General features: G+C 46.9%; 7 protein-coding genes across 7 annotated transcripts; 4 read left to right on the forward strand and 3 right to left on the reverse strand.

The window, feature by feature from the left end:
• Positions 1-889: 889 nt before the first annotated feature.
• Positions 890-2,784, forward strand: HD556DRAFT_1342037 (uncharacterized protein). The gene is made up of 2 exons (XM_041302132.1): positions 890-939; positions 999-2,784. Exon 2 carries the CDS (start codon positions 1,007-1,009, stop codon positions 2,408-2,410), a length of 1,404 nt encoding a protein of 467 aa, XP_041164258.1. The 5' UTR covers positions 890-939; positions 999-1,006; the 3' UTR covers positions 2,411-2,784.
• Positions 2,785-2,790: 6 nt separating this feature from the next.
• On the forward strand, positions 2,791-4,290 carry HD556DRAFT_1023680 (glutathione S-transferase C-terminal-like protein). The gene is made up of 4 exons (XM_041295914.1): positions 2,791-3,213; positions 3,267-3,438; positions 3,490-3,653; positions 3,718-4,290. The coding sequence occupies exons 1-4, from the start codon at positions 3,160-3,162 to the stop codon at positions 4,000-4,002; spliced, it is 675 nt and encodes a 224-aa protein (XP_041164259.1). The 5' UTR covers positions 2,791-3,159; the 3' UTR covers positions 4,003-4,290.
• A 1,340-nt stretch (positions 4,291-5,630) lies between these two features.
• Positions 5,631-6,020, reverse strand: HD556DRAFT_1430376 (uncharacterized protein; the record flags this gene model as incomplete). Its single annotated transcript, XM_041304898.1, has 3 exons — positions 5,631-5,721; positions 5,772-5,940; positions 5,993-6,020. 3 exons carry the CDS (start codon positions 6,018-6,020, stop codon positions 5,631-5,633), a joined length of 288 nt encoding a protein of 95 aa, XP_041164260.1.
• A 21-nt stretch (positions 6,021-6,041) lies between these two features.
• On the forward strand, positions 6,042-7,848 carry HD556DRAFT_1342065 (TPT-domain-containing protein). Its single transcript, XM_041302133.1, has 5 exons — positions 6,042-6,434; positions 6,484-6,666; positions 6,868-7,038; positions 7,094-7,565; positions 7,622-7,848. Exons 1-5 carry the CDS (start codon positions 6,192-6,194, stop codon positions 7,675-7,677), a joined length of 1,125 nt encoding a protein of 374 aa, XP_041164261.1. The 5' UTR covers positions 6,042-6,191; the 3' UTR covers positions 7,678-7,848.
• Positions 7,849-7,983: 135 nt separating this feature from the next.
• On the reverse strand, positions 7,984-9,016 carry HD556DRAFT_1023515 (uncharacterized protein). The gene is made up of 3 exons (XM_041295913.1): positions 9,004-9,016; positions 8,791-8,936; positions 7,984-8,723 (listed from the first exon to the last, which is right to left on the reverse strand). The coding sequence occupies exons 2-3, from the start codon at positions 8,887-8,889 to the stop codon at positions 8,220-8,222; spliced, it is 603 nt and encodes a 200-aa protein (XP_041164262.1). The 5' UTR covers positions 8,890-8,936; positions 9,004-9,016; the 3' UTR covers positions 7,984-8,219.
• A 3,112-nt stretch (positions 9,017-12,128) lies between these two features.
• Positions 12,129-13,166, reverse strand: HD556DRAFT_1342081 (uncharacterized protein). Its single transcript, XM_041302134.1, has one exon. The coding sequence runs from the start codon at positions 12,682-12,684 to the stop codon at positions 12,406-12,408; it is 279 nt and encodes a 92-aa protein (XP_041164263.1). The 5' UTR covers positions 12,685-13,166; the 3' UTR covers positions 12,129-12,405.
• A 1,715-nt stretch (positions 13,167-14,881) lies between these two features.
• Positions 14,882-17,043, forward strand: HD556DRAFT_1265339 (major facilitator superfamily domain-containing protein; the record flags this gene model as incomplete). Its single annotated transcript, XM_041299095.1, has 10 exons — positions 14,882-15,040; positions 15,093-15,159; positions 15,214-15,347; positions 15,405-15,511; positions 15,571-16,103; positions 16,158-16,271; positions 16,324-16,415; positions 16,469-16,602; positions 16,654-16,786; positions 16,849-17,043. The coding sequence occupies 10 exons, from the start codon at positions 14,882-14,884 to the stop codon at positions 16,981-16,983; spliced, it is 1,608 nt and encodes a 535-aa protein (XP_041164264.1). The 3' UTR covers positions 16,984-17,043.
• Positions 17,044-17,089: the final 46 nt, after the last annotated feature.

Raw genomic sequence — 17,089 nt, forward strand, 5'->3', positions numbered from 1 at the left:
ATCGTGAAAGGTGGCGATATGGAAGTATATATCTGTGCACCAAGTCAGCCAATATCGACAACCACGTATCGTCCTCTAGATGTGAAAGTAATTTAGCAAATGCTGACCTCCCTATTTTCCTGCTCCCTAATCCTCCCGCCACCGACTCGCACGTCCCCAGTTACACCACTCGTACATTGCTCGTACACCATTGTTATTTAGGCCAGCAATAGAATGCTGGCCTAGGTTGAACGTTGCATGTACTCTTGTTCCATTGACGCGCAAGATATCCCAGCCGCAGTATGCCTCCTAGCAGCTCGTATCAGTGTGCCTTGCGATCTGAATCTTGTAACTTAGCACAGTGCGACTCGAACACACGTGCGCTGCTAGTGCGGCGGGCTTGTCAGATATGGTCAGGGCGCTCTCGATGATAACAGATATTGCAGTTGCTAAAGATGCTTCTGAGTAGGTATCTTCTGTGCACGCTTGGAGACCATCATGATACCGCTATATCAAGATGGTATCTCACCACGAAATGGCGGTAGAACCATAGCACTCATCCGCATTCTACGAAGTATTTTGAGCACGGCGAGAATTGTTTCATCGTCACCGAGGCTGCAAGGGTCAAGTCGTCGACGGTCCAAGACTCCAAACCAAAGCTTCGAGCAACTGATGAGGCCTATGCTGCAGCTGTAATGTGCGGAATAAGATATCATTTTAGTGCCCTGCATCGATTTCAGTGCTCCTGAACATGTGCGACTTAATTTGAGAGGTATGCCGTGTTGTATACAGCACGAACGAACTTTGATTCTGCGGATGGATTACAAATCGTACAATGCTACTTCGGCCCAAAGCGGCATGCATCGGCACCTGCAATTTTTCAAATTCCGCTCCTTGCCACTCCTAACCTAGGGGCTCCACTCAACTTGTCTGCGGCCAGGCTAATATTATATCGACGAGGTATATACATTCATTGCTCCTTTTTTCTCAATGTCATCATCTAATTCATATGCATATAGTGATTATAATGCTAAGAAAAAAGCTAACACGCGCTTCCGTCAAATTACTTCCCTCAGAGACACTATGCAGCATATTCAGGTTTGCACTGGAGGACATCATCGAAGATGATATGAAGACAACTGCTGAAGCAGAGCACCGGGTTATAGCAGGAGGCTTGCCATTTCCTCACACTATGGCATCAGTATGCAGACAATGGCGAGACGTCATTTCTTCTGCACCTGAGCTCTGGACTCGTATCTTTTGCGTGATGCCGAATAAGAGCAGACGTCAGACCTTGACAGATCTGACTTCTCAGCTTCAAAAGGCGCATGGTTATCCAGTTCATCTGACTATAGTCAACAAGCACAACCATCTCAAGCAAAAGGAAGTTCCTCGTATCCTCAACTTCATCGCTCTGCATATTGGACAGCTGAAGAGTTTGCGCATTCGTAACTTTTATGGCCTATACATCAAAGAATATTGCGACACATTAGCAGGACATGCGCCCCAACTAGAATGTTTACAAGTGACGGGCCCGAAAATCTTGGGGTGTTGGACAACTCGCGAGCACCTACCACCACTTTTCAAACTCGACTGTCCCACCCTCAGAATCCTTCATATCGATCATAAAGTAGCTCACAGTCTTGATCACCAGTGGCTCAAGAACAATTTGACAAACGTCGAGTCCGTGACGCTATCATTTGGAGATGAACTTCCGTGCTATGGCCCTTCATATTCAGTACCAGACGATGTTCCAAAAGCGCTGAATGCAGTCCCAGGAAGAATACCTTGCCTCATTATCGACGGCTTGCAATTTCCGTTCCAGACCATCTCACGGATCAAACGCGAAGGCCTCCAAATCGGGGCGGAGAAAGTGGTCGTGCGTGGGTGCATGAAGGTTTTGGCTATAGTCGATGACCATTGCAAGACGATCGTCATTCGCGACTGTGAAGTCGTGGAAGATCCGCGCATCAGAAGGTTTCCCTCGTCAGATACGCTAGAGTTTGATGAGTGCTTCGGCAGCAGTTTGGAAATGGCGCCTCTGACCCCTTCATGGAATGGCGATACGGTGACGATCACAAACAGCAACTCGCTTTGTATGAAAGCTATTTTTGTGCTCCTGGGTGCACCTTTCAAGGACTCTAGTTGTTCCCTGTGGCCACGCGTCACCACGCTCAAGCTCGTAGCCAATGGTGATTTCATCTTGAGATTCCCGTTCAAGATGCTGAAAGCGATGATAAGTAGTCGGAGGGAGGCTGCGGGACAGGAGAACCTGGGAAAGAATGACGTAGAGTTGGATGCTATTGGATTCAAAGGGGTCCGTCCGATTATGGTGCTTCATGTGCATGGGGGGCACGGTCTGTTGCGCAAGGAGAGAGAGTGGTTTGAGGAACAGGTGAGAGACTTTGTTTGGGATTGTAAGAAGAGGTAAAAGAATGGGTGATCGAGGTGGTTTCCTCGGCAGAAACGTAGGGAGACTAGTACGGCTTTTTTGTCGATAGCCAATCCTACTGACTAATTAGTCTAGATAGCCATACTAGCGCCCATGTCTGAATCTTTTGCTTTGTCACGATTATCTGACAAAGTTTTTAATCATCTAAAGGCAGTCCTGATCCTTGGGCGCTAGGAAAATGGTGTGCCACTGCTGCGACTGCTGCGGTATTTGCCCCTCCAAACTTTATCGATAAGCACTCTCAGTACTCAGTGGTAGGTTTCAGTGATTAGCGCTTAGCAGTAAGTGTAGTTACATAATACACACTCAACACCATTTGGGAGCACCGCAGCAGTGGCACAGCATTTCACGATGAATCATCTGAAGGCAGTCCTGATCGATGATCCTTGATTTTTCAAGTACTCGTATTATTACGTTCACTTGCGTTCACTTCAAAATTGGTCTCGCCTCTAGGATACTATGCGTGCGACTACAGGTCAAGGTGTAAGCCTGTGATTTTCGAAGACGCACGAGTTGTGACTCGAGCTCGGAACTGAGGTGACTCGGACAGGTCACGATCGGTACCGTCAAGCAAAGTTCTCTGCTGTGGGAAATCCGACGCCCAGAAAACCCTTTGATCATTTCATGACTGTTGCACTGACGGCAGCAGGTATAAATAAGGGGTCGAGTACTGAACGAAATGTCACTCACAACCTCCATCACTTCTCAAAGTCGTTCTATCAATCTCAATGGCTCCAATCGGCTCTCTCTGGGGTGTTTCTTATCAACGTCAAACCAAATATGTTGGTTCTGTTTCTTGTGCAGAGTTCTATTGATTGACGCAATATTGATGCAGATATTGAGCACTGCTGCTATTGCAGGCCTCGAATTGGATGTTAAGCCTTTCGAGTTCGGCGTCACCAACAGGTCACCTGAATTTATTAGCAAATTCCCTTTTGCGAAAATTCCTGCCTTTGAGGGCGAGGATGGACTCACTCTTCTAGAGGGTGCCTCTATTGCACGCTATGGTCAGTGTTACAATAAGTTATACATGCCATTCTTACTTATTACATGATCAGTTGCATCTCTGGCCCCTGAGTCTCGGCTTCTTGGAAACAGTATCAAAGATGCTGCGCTAGTCGACCAGTGGATCCACTTTGCAGAGCACGAGATCAACATGTACAGCGACTACATATGGCAGATGGTAAAGCGTTTCTTTCCAGAGAACGCCTACAGTGAAAGCGTCAGTTGTTCTTTACATGTACAGAACTCAATTACAATGACTCACACCGGTATTTTGATTACAGGTCCATAAATCTATATTCGAACGCCAAGAGCGCTCACTCAAGTTCCTTGAACAGAACCTCAGCGTTCGCGAGTTCCTCGTCACCGATGAGATTACACTGGCGGATATCGTTTTAGCTGCCGTCATCCAACGTGCCGGCCGAGTGACCCTCGGTGCTGCTGAACGAGCAGTCTACCCGAATGTCTTTGCACACTACGCGAGGGTGGCAGGTGATCCTCGCATTAGAGATATTTTCGGGGCAGCGGAATTTGTTGAAGTGCCCTTAGCACCTAAGAAAGACGAGTAGACTATGTGTGGAAGAGAGCGTTTTGGGGGATCAAAAGACAATAATATACCTCGCTCGAAACTTCCGTGGTTTGATATACTTGTTGTAACATGAGTCTGCAAGCTGATTGTAGTTCATATTTTTTCATCAAAACTCTATCAAGGACGATTGGTACACACCTGCTAACGACCTGGCAAGTGGAACCACACCTGTGTAGTCATCGCCGCTCGTCTCGCCAATTGTCCGTCCCGATCAATCCCCGCCGCTTGAGCAGACAGTCTTATCATGAATCATGTGATAACAGGGCACAAAGAAGCAGGAAGCAGCGGCGTCAGTGTATACCTCGTGTATGCATGATGTAAAGTTCCTCTATCGTAATCATAACACTGCGAGGCGCCCAGGGATCTAACACGTCCCAAAACATCACAATCACGGTCCGAAATTCAAATGGTTGAACTTGATAACCAGATAGGCTACCCAAAAAATCCAAAGCTTAATAACATGAACGACACACACATTTAAAGAATGAAGCGAGGTTCTGATAGAAGACAGTCCCTGTATGGAAGATAGTTCCCGCATGGAACAAAGGAACCTGCATGGTGGATCAGGGTGAACTCGCCCGCAGCCTAACTGAAAATGACGAATCCTCTTTCAATTCCCAATTCGCGCAAAAACGACTTGGAGGAAGCACTGACCAACCAAACCAACACATCGAGGTCAAAACTTCCCTCCAACTCACCAGATCACGGTACAAATAATACTGGTAGGTGCCACGATTTCAGGGTCAGGGTCCAGATGTTTAACAGAGTGAAGGCACAGGTGCACGTCCTTGGCTCAAGTAGGACAAGAGAACAAAGTTCATGCTATTTACTGACGAACAAGACTGTGACAGATGGTAGGTGAGCTCTGTCATTCCAGCGTCAGAACAAGGTCGATTTATTCAAAGATCATCGTACCATGAAATAACTTGATGGCGTGGGCCAACTTAACTGAGGAACTGAGTCGTATCAGCAGGTTCTAGTTCCGCGCCGAAATACGTAGCAGGAACGTTGATATTTGCATGTTACGGATGGGTACCTGATATGATTATTAGCGGTGAGTGGTACTATAGCTTGAAGCATGCGTGTTTTACTTCGGAGAAATTTGGGGTGGAGCAACACTTAGCCTAACTGAACTTCTGCATGGGGTACAGTAGTTATGGGTATGCATGACGCGTTATCTATGATCTGCCATGCTAGAGCACGATGAGTATATTGTTCGAGGAACAGGGAGGTGGATCCGGATTATAAGAGGTGACGGAGATGGTTCGGGTTCGCTGTTGAATCGTGGGGAAGTTGTGTAGGCGGAAGATAGACTGAACGATCGAGATTATTATAAAGGCGGAACCGAGAATGTGAACCTATGTTGATTTAGTAGAATGTGTGAGCGTCGACTCAAAATCGGACAGATCAGAGATCGTGGACGAGTGAATTTGCAGGAAGCACAGGGTGCTATGTATAAAGTTATCGACCTTTGTTGATAAATAAAATAGGACATGTATGGGATCAGTATGTCCACGACCGTGCTTATGTACACTGTAAACATACATTTTGTGAATGGGTGCCCCATGGTGATTTATTGTCGTTTTCCTTGTATCTTACAGCCTGGCGCTAATAGCGAATAGGTAGGATTGGCTCTGCGCGTATGGAAGCAAGGTCTACTGCTCGATCGATTGCTTCGTCAATCTCTCCGATGAGAACACTGTGCATGAGAGTGTGAGAGCAGTATTGTAATTGAGTGATCTCACGCACATCATATCGCCTTTGACAAGGTAGAGACCTAGTTCTACTTCTTCTACACCTTCGTCGATACTATAGATCCTCTCTTTTGAATCGCTGAGGACGACATTTGACTTTTGGTCGTAACCAGCTAGGACACCGACGATGGCTCTTCCGTCTTGCAGTACCAGAAGGACTCGCCCTAAATTGTTATCATTTATTATCGAGATGAAAAAGAGGATGCTTGGACTTGCTATCGACGTAACCCTGCAAGCTTGACATTGAAGTTGCAGTAAGACGGTGTGTGGCTGTGTTTATTTCCAGGGGTCGCTTTATCCCTTTTATCTACTCGGGTCTCGTCACTTCTTTCTTCCTACTTACGACGACGCTTCTTGCTCGTTGTCATTAACGACGTCGAACCACCACACACGACGCCAATCGCGACTCCCGACAATGGAGAAACGCGAATTAGAGAAGCTTGAATCTGTCGAGCTCGAGGAAGTCCGTCAAAGCAGAGACCTTCCTTCACCTGCCACTGCACAACAAACTCGCAGTCGTGCAAAGTTCAGTGCGGCTACGATCATTCCAGTGTGGATTGCTCTTAGTAGTGGAGTCATCATCTACAACAACTACATCTACAACACTTTAAACTTTAAGTTTCCAGTCTTTTTGGTCACTTGGCATTTGACTTTTGCGGTAAGTTTTTCGTATTTTCTTATACTCACTCTACTGACACTTCAAGTAGGCTATTGGAACCCGAGTCCTTCAACGTACCACGCATCTCTTGGACGGTGCAAAGGATGTACCAGTCAGCAAAGACATGTTCTTGCGCTCCATCCTACCCATTGGTCTCCTTTTCTCTGGCAGTCTTATCCTCAGCAACACTGCTTATCTATACCTGAGCGTGGCCTATATTCAGATGCTCAAGGTTAGTCCATCCCACACTTTTGTGTTATCTTTCTCACAGTCTTGGTGTCGTTACCTTTAATAAACCTCTCCGTTTCTGTAACCTTCATTCAACCTTCATTACCACCTCATCTCCGCTTCTCCGGTACTACACACGACCCTTGTTTCATGTTATCCCTCATGCGTACTGCTTTGGGTATTTTCCGTACTGACATCTACACAGGCCTTCACCCCCGTAGCGATCCTACTCATCACATGGGCCACTCGCATTAGTGAACCTTCCCGCAAGCTACTCATCATCGTCCTCATGATCTCCTCTGGTGTCGCCGTCACAAGCAAGGGTGAAAGGTTCTTCAGTTGGATTGGGTTTGTCATTCAAGCTGGAGGAGTCGGGGTGAGCACCACTCTACTTCGAGTCCAGACACACACCTAACTAACCTTCCTCCCAGTTCGAAGCTACCCGCCTGGTCCTCATCCAAACCCTCCTCCATGGACTCAAAATGGACCCTCTCGTCTCTCTCCATCTCTACGCGCCTGTCTGTGCCCTTATCAACCTCTGTGTCATACCTTTTACCGAGGGCCTAGAGCCGCTCCGCATAGTATGGGGGAGCATCATAGGATCTTACACCCATGCCATGTCCGCAGTATCAGGCGAAGCCGCATCCAACGCTACTGTCTCAATAGTCGGTGCGTCAGGAGAGTTGCTCGCTGCCATAGGCGAAGAAGCAGCACCTCGCATTACCCCATTTTTTCTTCTTACAAACGCGCTGCTTGCGTTCTTGCTAAATATCGCTGCTGTGTTTTTGGTGGGTGCTGGGAGCGGGTTGGTGTTGACCCTTGCGGGGGTATTGAAGGATGTGTTATTGGTTACGGGAAGTGTGGTTATTTGGGGTGGGTCGGTTGGCATTTTGCAGGCTCTTGGTGTGTTTTTGTTGGATTTGATTTTGATGCTCGTCCTGTACTGATGACTCGCGCAGGATACTCGATAGCGTTGTGTGGTCTGGTGATGTTCAAGGTGTCGGGTGGGAAGTGAACAATTGATTGTTTGATACTGGACTTTGCCCTCCACTTACCGCTTATGCTCCCTCCCTTATGTGACTATATTCCCAGCACTTGGTTTTCATGACTTGCTTGAAGCGGAGTCATCCATACGCGCTCAGACGCGTCGATCTGTCTATCTTTGATCCCTTCCCCCCCCACCACCACCACCTCATGGACAATGGCAGCGGTCCTTTTGCATATTATTGCGCACTTTGTTTTTTCTGTTTGTCGTCGCATTTTGTACATTCACAGTCACTCCCTCCCCCTTTCTCTTCCTGCTACAGTTCTTTCTGGTTCACCCACGTTCCTACAGTACCCGAATTAGCCAGCGACCCTGTGACGACATTAAAAACATAGACATTTCACATGGACATGCTTATAACGCATATATAGACTAAGACTTGCGTATATCCCTCTTTCATTTCCACTTTCCCTCTACGTAACTTTTGCCGTAGCTTGACCCGGGTGTTTTACTCCTACTACTGATGGACTTGTTGCCTGTCTTTTTGTGTTTACCATTTATACTTTGCTGTTTTATGTTTTCTTCCTACCCCGCTCTCGTACCGTACGTGCTCGACCCTCCTGCTCTCCTCCAATGTGGAGGCTATGCCAAATTCCATGAACTTTTGCAGTGCTTTTGATTTTGCTACGTGTACATTCGTTTGGGTTTGGTTCCATGGAAGCAATTATCAGATTAGTCACACCGTCACTTGTTCTTTCAATTTTAGAACACCGTACGACGGCTTGCGCACTGCGTCCTGGATTTTGGGTCTCATCCTGTTCTAACCGTATATCCCATTCATCAGCTTGTACAAATTGCCTATGGTACAAGTGACTGTCGTACTCCGTCTTACGGCAGTCTCGGCAATAGTATATGCTTCCTCCCGCTTCCACCACGACGTCCTTGTACTTCTCCGCGGCGTAGTAACGAGCGTGGCTACGGGACGCTGCGTCACGCTCCCGATCTGACAGCTCGAAAGGCTTACGCAAAACAGGATTCAAAATATTAGGTCTTGGTCCGCCGGGGCGCTTGAAAAACTTGAAATAACAGCATCAGATATTCATCCAGCATCGCACACGCGCACACGGAGCAAATTTCACGGACATGAATGCATGACCGATCATCCTTTCGATCTGCCGGAGGACAACCGTTAAGACGGCGAACTCGATTCATGCTGACAAGCGGGTTGCAGTCCAGATGCATTTCATTTTGACCAGACGTGTACCGTTTTTTAGGGTACGGGAACGGACCTATGATGGCGGTACCAAGGAAACCCGGTGAGTCATATCGCTAAATTTCCACACGTCTACTACATACTTACTATCCATGCAGTGTGGGTAAATGAAACAATGTTAACGGCATGGCAAACTTAAGGGATAACGCATAAGCCGCGGAGCAAGGAGCCATCAAATTTGATGAGCTGGCGCACGAAGCTCAGGATCTCATTTTCCACGTCTTTCGGGCCATTGGGATAATGCTACCTATACCTGTGCTGATACGCTGAAAACCTGATTCTTCTACTGCTTGATGCGGCGGGCCAAATATATTTTCATCAAACCACGATTCCTTTCGGCGACGAGCTTCGGAGGTCTCATGGGGCATCCTGCAAAGGTTTAGTCGACGGGCCTCCGAACGAAAATGAAGCGAATTGAGCACCCTTAAAGATTGCAGAACAGCTATTTCTACCATTGCCATAAGGAACAATACACAGCACATGGAAACAAGTTCCTACTACAGATCGATATCCGCGCCCCATTCAGATTTATTTGATTCCGATCGCAGCGATATCCTCACAAACAGTGCGCTTCTCGCATGTCCTCGTTGTCTTTGCTGCTTTAACAGCACATGGTGACGCTGTAGCTGCCAAGGACTATGCTTTCTGGTGCACACATGATAATGACTGGCGCCTGCAAAAAGGGGAAGTGCGCGAGTGCTTAAGAGTACATCTTGAATTTAACTACATGACTTACTGGTGTGTATTAGATTGATCTCATGCGCTTGATCATGCGTTTGCTTCTGAACAAATTTTGCTTTTGCTCGAACAAGAGAAATATTTCATGGAAGAGAAAAATTGTGGGCATCTGCCGTTTCCACCAAGCAATACCATTACTATTCAGATCCACATGCTCGACATATATTTTGTCTCTCCGTTCCTCTCAAATCTCTGCTTTGGTAATTTCTTGGCTTTCGAATGTCGTGATGAGCCAGCCTTACTTATTTCATGTGTCGTGGTCCGGGTCCCAATAGTTTATAAACAGCTACACAAACGGCCAGTTCCGTGTACTAAGTTTGCCCTTCTGGTAGTGATTGTGAGTTGGTGAACGATGAACAATGAACGATGTTAAATAAAGATCATATATCACGGTATTATATCTGCCGGGAGCACCAGCTGCAAAGTGATGTAACATCTCAGAGCGATAAAAACCGATTTGCCCCACGCGAGAGGAACATCGAAAGAAGACGAGGCGAAACGGGTTGCCAGGTTGATGAGTTTTGTAGGCGGACCTTAAAGTGGTTGGAGCGGAAGTCCAGGACAATGCGGTAGCTGATAGGCTGCGATAGGTGCGATCCGGATATGGTTGTGGTGCAGGGCACGGCACATGGCGCTAGACTGTAATAATGGTATTACTAGAGTGGTGCAGCTAAGTTGGGGACCGCCTACGTGGAACACTGTTCTTTCTGTGTAGGCCAGATACTGGTCAGAATGTCAGGCAGAATGTCGAATATGTGAATCTTAGCATTCCAATTCGTGGAGTAACCCAGTTGGTGAGAGGACCAGAGAGTGGTAATGTCGGACGTTGACTCACGAGGCGAGAATTGATGGTCTTGCTACTGGAAGCGTTAGCGAGGAGAGCACCATCAAATGAAAATACTAGACCTAAGACTATCCAGGCATACCCTTCCGAAGGAGCTCCAATAGTCTTCAGCATTGACTTGTCGAACTAACAGACCGTAGTGGGGCTGTCATCAGCAATGCGGCTACTGTGTTTTTGTTTGTCTTGTTCCCAGTGCACTCACATCCAATGTTTGTGATTCGACATCCCACGCCTCAAAGGTGCCTTGAGGTGTGGGATGTCGAATCACAGACTGAGATGTCCCTGTGGTGCTCGGTTTGACTGCGAGCTTGTTCAACGAGTTTTGCGATGAGAAGAATCAGTAGAGCTGCGAGATCACATCACCGTCACGAAAGTCCAGCACGGGCTTACTTAAGCACTGCCAAAAGCGGAAGAGGCGCGTCTGATGCATCGATGGGCGAGGCTGATCGAAGAGTCCAGCGCGGGGCAGGACGCGAACGGAAAATTCTGGCGACGGTCAGAGTAGGTAGAGCAGTCGATTATGTGGCTTTGTAGAGCTGCTGAAACCTTTTGAACGGTGCAAGCGTGCTGCAGAGAGCTTTGCGATGTCTCGCCACCGTGCGGAGTGTAGCTGCCGAGCGGGATTCGAAAGGACTTGTAAATTTCTCGCCTTAGAACCAACTGTCAAATTTAAAGTCCGAACTGGCTGTAACTTACGTACATGACAATTCTCATCTCGTTGTAGTCTTTTTGTTTATAAAGTTCAAGAGCCTCAGGCCTCAGGGAGCGCTGTCAGATCTGAGCCTGTTTTTCAATTACAAATACGTGCTCTTCGGCCGCCTTCCCCGCATTGGAGTTCACAGCGATGACTGTAATGCAGATGCATACCAAGGTTGGTTTAAAACTCCGAGTGTTGAACTGACATTAATAGTATGAAAGGTCATGCATTCATAGAGGGCCCCCCATATATTATCTAGTACGTTATCAGATCGGTTTCGGATCCAGAATTTGACCGAGTTATGATACGATATACATATACAAGCTTGGGACGAACTTGGCCTGTAGCCTCGTGACTAACCTGGCATATACTACTCCGGATGCTCGAGTGGCCGTCAAAATCCCCGAATCCAAAAGACGTACGTCAGACTGATCACGAGTTAGGCCGATACGTTCGTCTTCGGACGTTACCATGATAGAGTAAGTACAGATTTATGTCAACTGTGTTTGTCATAACCATAAAATGGAACTCCGTGTCTGGAAAGAGGACTAGTGTCGACTGCGACGATGCGAAAAAAATCGGACGACTTTCGGTAGGACGATTGAACACCGTAGTGTGTCGAAGAATAAGATCTTGTGAGTTGTTTTCACCGCCGGGACCGCGGATTGCGATTATTGAACTAGATCTGTTCATATACCTGGATGGATTTAGGGCAGCGACGAGGACTCGTGCGTCCATTAAATATGGACAAATGTTTACGAATAGAGTCCAGAAGGCGTTATTCTACCATCTGTGATGCAAATTGAGAGGTGAAGGTGTCATGTGGGATTACATTCTAGTATAACATATAACTATGTAATAAGAATTCGTCGGTCTAAGCTGATCGGGCATACTTGATCAACTTCTGCATATAGAAAACCACTAGATCATTCAGGAAAGTTGTATGAAGAGAAGATGAGAGAGAAGGTTCATCAAACTGGAACAAAAGGTTTAGGAAGGACGGCTACTACGGCTAAGATAGGAGGCATTATCCTAAACGCGGAAGCTGAGTTTTTAGGACAAACAAAAGGTTATAGTATAGACGGACGGTGGCCTACGGGTCTGATAATTAATTAATCACTTACATCCATAAAACGCTAGGCAAATCGTCAAAAATAAAACAGGACAGCGTTTTTTGAGTTACAATGTCCGGTCAGATACCACGAATTATAGGTTCCCCAGGCTGTAATGTCCCATGTCGGAAGTTGAAAGTTGGACTCGGTTTCTTTTTTGGGACTGGCCTAGCGTTCTGTCAACAGCTGTAAGCATCTGGTTTTCCCACTTACACGCTAAGAACACGTTTCCAGAGTTCTGCCATGAAGTGACGAAACAGATCAATTGTTCTGCATGGTCAGGCGGAACCGGTTGTGCCGGCAGATAGGCTGACCCTAAATACGTAAGTAGCACTTCTAGCACAATCCTCGGTCGATCATGCACATGCATCATGGTGCGGGTTTCGGGTCGCTGATATGATGGCAAAAGGAAGCTCGTACTACTCGCCTTCGCAATTCAATTGAATGATTGCTCGTGACGCGTGACATGCCGTCTGCGTAGGCTGAAACTATTAGCGGCATGATCTAGCAATTGACATACATTAGCGTCTCAAAATGATAAAAGTTACGGCTGAGAATTAGCACGAGTGCTCTACTAAGTAAATCAATGACTGTGGTCCAAGACATTGGATGTTACTGCTGTGGTCACGTGTTCCGTGAACCTACTAAGCAAGGTAATTCGACCCCAGAAGTGGATCAAGTGAACTAGCCTGCATATGAATCAGCTGTCAGCATCGATGTAGCTGATGAGTAATTTCCCTGCAAGAGCCCAGTGGCACACCTCTGCCAACGGCTGTGACATTTGGTTTTCCCATTTACACGCTAAGAACACCTTCCCAGAGTTCTGCCATGCAGTGACGAAACAGATCAATTGTTCTGCATGGTGTGGCGGTCAGGCGGAACCGGTTGTGCCGGCAGATGCTGACCCTAAATACGTTGCATGCGGATTTCGGCTCGCTGATAGGATCGCAAAAGGAAAATCGTACTAACTCTCCTTCATTCAATTGAATGATTACTCGTGACGCGTGACATGCCAGTTGCGTAGGCTGAAGCTATATTCCCAGATAGCGGCGTGATCTGGCAATTGACATGTATTAGTGTGTCTCATTTGAATCAGCACTTCAAAAATGATAAAAGTTACGGCTGAGGCGTAGCACGAGCGAGTGCTCTACTGGTCCGAGACTCGACTGAAAAATAGCATGTTACTACTATGGTCACGTGTTCTATGGAAGTTACCGGTAAGTAAAAGCAGAACCTTCATGACAAGCGAGGTAATTTCGACCCCAGAAGTGGATCGAGTGAGCTAACACTTGCCTACATATGAATCAGCTGTCAGCATCGATGTAGCTGATAAATAGTTGGAAACAACCCTGCAAGGGCCCAGTGGCACACCATTGAGATTCGATGAAGGGTTGCGGGATCAACCGAAGTCCATTAGAAAGAACCAAATGAGGTTGCAAACGTCGATCGAGCCCGGGTTTCGGGTCAGCTTGCAAGCGGCCACTGGGCTAAGGTTTACAAAAATAACTTTTTTCCCACAAATTCAATTCAAAGTCTACGCACTACAGTCTGCAAACATTAGTTGATAGCTTTCGATTGGTATTTGAGCCATCGAGGGACTTGGGTACTCGAGCACCAAATAAAATATTCAGTATTACATAACTTATAAGAGAATGGTCAAAGAATAGTGGCGGTGCCAGTTTAAGCGAATAGGCGGAATCGAAGACTAAGCCTAAATGCTTACTCATCCATCAAATTAGGTAAGTATCTACGAACAGACATTGCGACTAGTAGTAGGCTAACCAACCTCAGGCAAGCCTGTCCCCGCATTCGCACACATTTCTTTCTCCATGATCCCATTAACCTTGTCAGGCAATTGCCTAATTTAACGTCTCTTCCGGCTTTGTTACAAGACTTACAGCGGCGGTGCTCACATTGCTTCATTGAACGTGGCTTCGAAGCCATAGTTATTCTTGGACAATTGATATTTTTGATTCAGTCCTTCCAATCACCAGCACCGCCCAAATTCTGTCTGGCCCGGCAGAAGAACTTCAAGCGGAAACAGACCAAAGTGTCGGACATATCGGAGATACTCAGTACCAGTGTTGAAACTCCTCGATATCATGAGGTTCCATTCGTACCTTGAAGAGTTCGATACGATGTCGAGATGTTCGGGGGTACGTACTCGATTTTTTTCCACTCTCTTGCCTCGCAATACTTCAGCAGCTATAATCTTTTTTTATACCATCGGGATACCAGTATCCCATTTCTCTTCCGTCCGAAATGCTGTATATTTACGTGGCTGATAGCAGGTGCCGGAGCCATAGAGTGTCGTAATTTTGGCCCCCGTGAGGTTCAGAACGGTAAATGAATGCATAGCTTTAGAACAACTCGGAACAATCTGCGACAGCTGTGGCTAGCCAGGCTAAGGATCGCCTTCACGGAAGGGGCGTACACATGCTCGGAATGTACCAATATCGCGATATTAGAGAGCATGAGATACAAGGGGCCCCGTTGGATGTATAAAACCAATGCATCTTGGACCAGAGACTGCAAGCTTCCGCTGCATCGTCCTTTTCAACTTGTTACTCATGGCTAGTTCAACTGTTGCCAACGCATCTTCTGTGTCCGAACCCACAACGCTACGTCAAGACGCTAATATCGAGTCGTCCACAAGCGCAGCTAGTACAATTGACATAGAACATGTCCCAGTAAACGATGACCCCCGTCAATGGAGTCCTGCCAGAAAAGTGCGTGTATCACGCGAAGCACTCTGTAACTAATCTGACGTTGTACCTGTAGACAACAACTTTGTGCATTGTATCATTGGCTACAATGGTGTCTGCATTAGCTTCTAACATCCAAAATCGTTTGTCACATGTCTTTCCACAATGAGTTGTTTGATATTGATATGTTCTTGCAGCCTCGAACTCAGCGATAGAAGCAGATCTGCATGCGACAAGCAGCCAGATTAGCTGGACACTGGCGGCTTTCCTAATCATACAGGGGAACTTTCCTCTGATATGGAGCGCCGCAAGTGAAATTAAAGGTCGTAAGGTTGGTCTAGATGCTTTCCACTTTCCGATCTGCGTAATGAAAACTCGTTTATTACAGCCTGTCTATCTGGTAGCTTCGGCTTTGTTCGTGGTAGGAAGTGTCGCGTTGGCAGTTTCAAATACCATCGAGGTGATGATCGGCATGCGAGCACTTCAAGCTGCGGGGTGAGTGTCCATCCAAAAAGCACTGAGTAGTAATTGATCATTGATTCCCTCTCCTGTAGGTCATGCGCTGCCATGGCTATTTCGGCTGCGACCCTGGCTGACATCTACGACACTCACGAGCGAGGGAGCACGATGGGTATCTTCTTTGCTGCACCTCTCTTAGGACCCGCCTTGGGCCCTATACTCGGCGGCTCGTTGTCACAAGCCTTGGGCTGGCGCGCTTGTTTCTATTTCCTGCTTGTCTGTTCAGCAGTCGTATTCTTGTCCTTCCTAATCCTGTTCAAGGATACATACCGACGCGAGCGGAGTCTCACCTATTGCTCCGCTTTACAGCGACTTCTTGCCTCCAAAGAACGCGTTCGGAGTACAAACAAATCTACCATCGTCGGGAACGAGTCTAGCAAGGACCAAACACCCGTCAAAGATGCCGAGAAGCAGCTCCAATTGCCGGATGTTCCAGATAATATCTCAGCGGTAACTTCTACACCAGGGTTGGACGACGTCAAACTATCATTCAAGGACATCAACCCCTTTCCACCATACTTTCGAATTCTGTCGCGCAAGAACAATGTTTTAATTCTCATTGCTAATGGTGAGTGAAGGGTTGTCCTCGTGTACATGATGTCAAGACTCAATTTCGCGATAGGGCTTATCTTTGGATTTAGCTACTCCCTATCTTACACGTGTTCTCTCACTCTCGCCGATAGATATGATTATGATGCGTTTAGCACTGGCTTGGTCTTGCTTTGCCTAGGCATAGGTGAGATATTCACCCCCCCCTGATTGTAGCAGATGACTAAATTCCTACGCAGGAAGTATCGCTGGGAGTGTGATTGGCGGCCGTTGGTCCGACCGAGTGCTTGCGAAGATGATGGAAGCGAATGGAGGCAAATGCTATGCAGAAGTGAATATTTTCTATACTCCCACACTAGAACTGTTTATTAACGTCTTTCGAAGATGCGTTTAGAGAGCTCGAAATTGGCGATGCTGTGGGCACCTCTGTCTGTGATAGGCTATGCTTGGGCATGCGAAAAGCATGCCGATGTTGCTGTCATTTGCGTCATGCTTGTGCTTATTGGATTCACCTCCATGTCAGTAAACTAGTCATGCGTTGTCCTGGTTGTGTTGACATGTACTTCCAGATGGATGTATACCTGTACATTGGCATACCTCGTTGATGCGAACCCCGGCCGCTCGTGCTCAGCAGTTGCTGCAAACAGTTCGTTCCGAGGATCTATGGCCTTTGTTTCAATTATGGTTGCCGTACCTCTTCAAGTGAGTTCTCTCGATATCTACTGTATCTCACAAATTCTGATGCTAGCCTGCTCTCTGTTAAGAATATTCTAGGAGATGGGGGATTGTATTCGGCATGGGCTGGCATCTTGGTTGTGACGGAACTACTGGTTATATTGGTACTGCGCAAGGGAGAATCATGGCGCAAGGAAAGCGAGGAGCATGAATTTACATGCTAAATGAATTATGAATCAGCATTTTCTACCACATTCATATGTATCATGGGATCTACAGGGGGCATGACATTTTAGTTCGGGCGATAATATCAAGCCTCAAGTATATAAC

Source organism: Suillus plorans, assembly GCF_016647745.1.
Source record: "Suillus plorans strain S12 chromosome Unknown HD556scaffold_9, whole genome shotgun sequence".
NCBI classification, from domain to species: domain Eukaryota; kingdom Fungi; phylum Basidiomycota; class Agaricomycetes; order Boletales; family Suillaceae; genus Suillus; species Suillus plorans.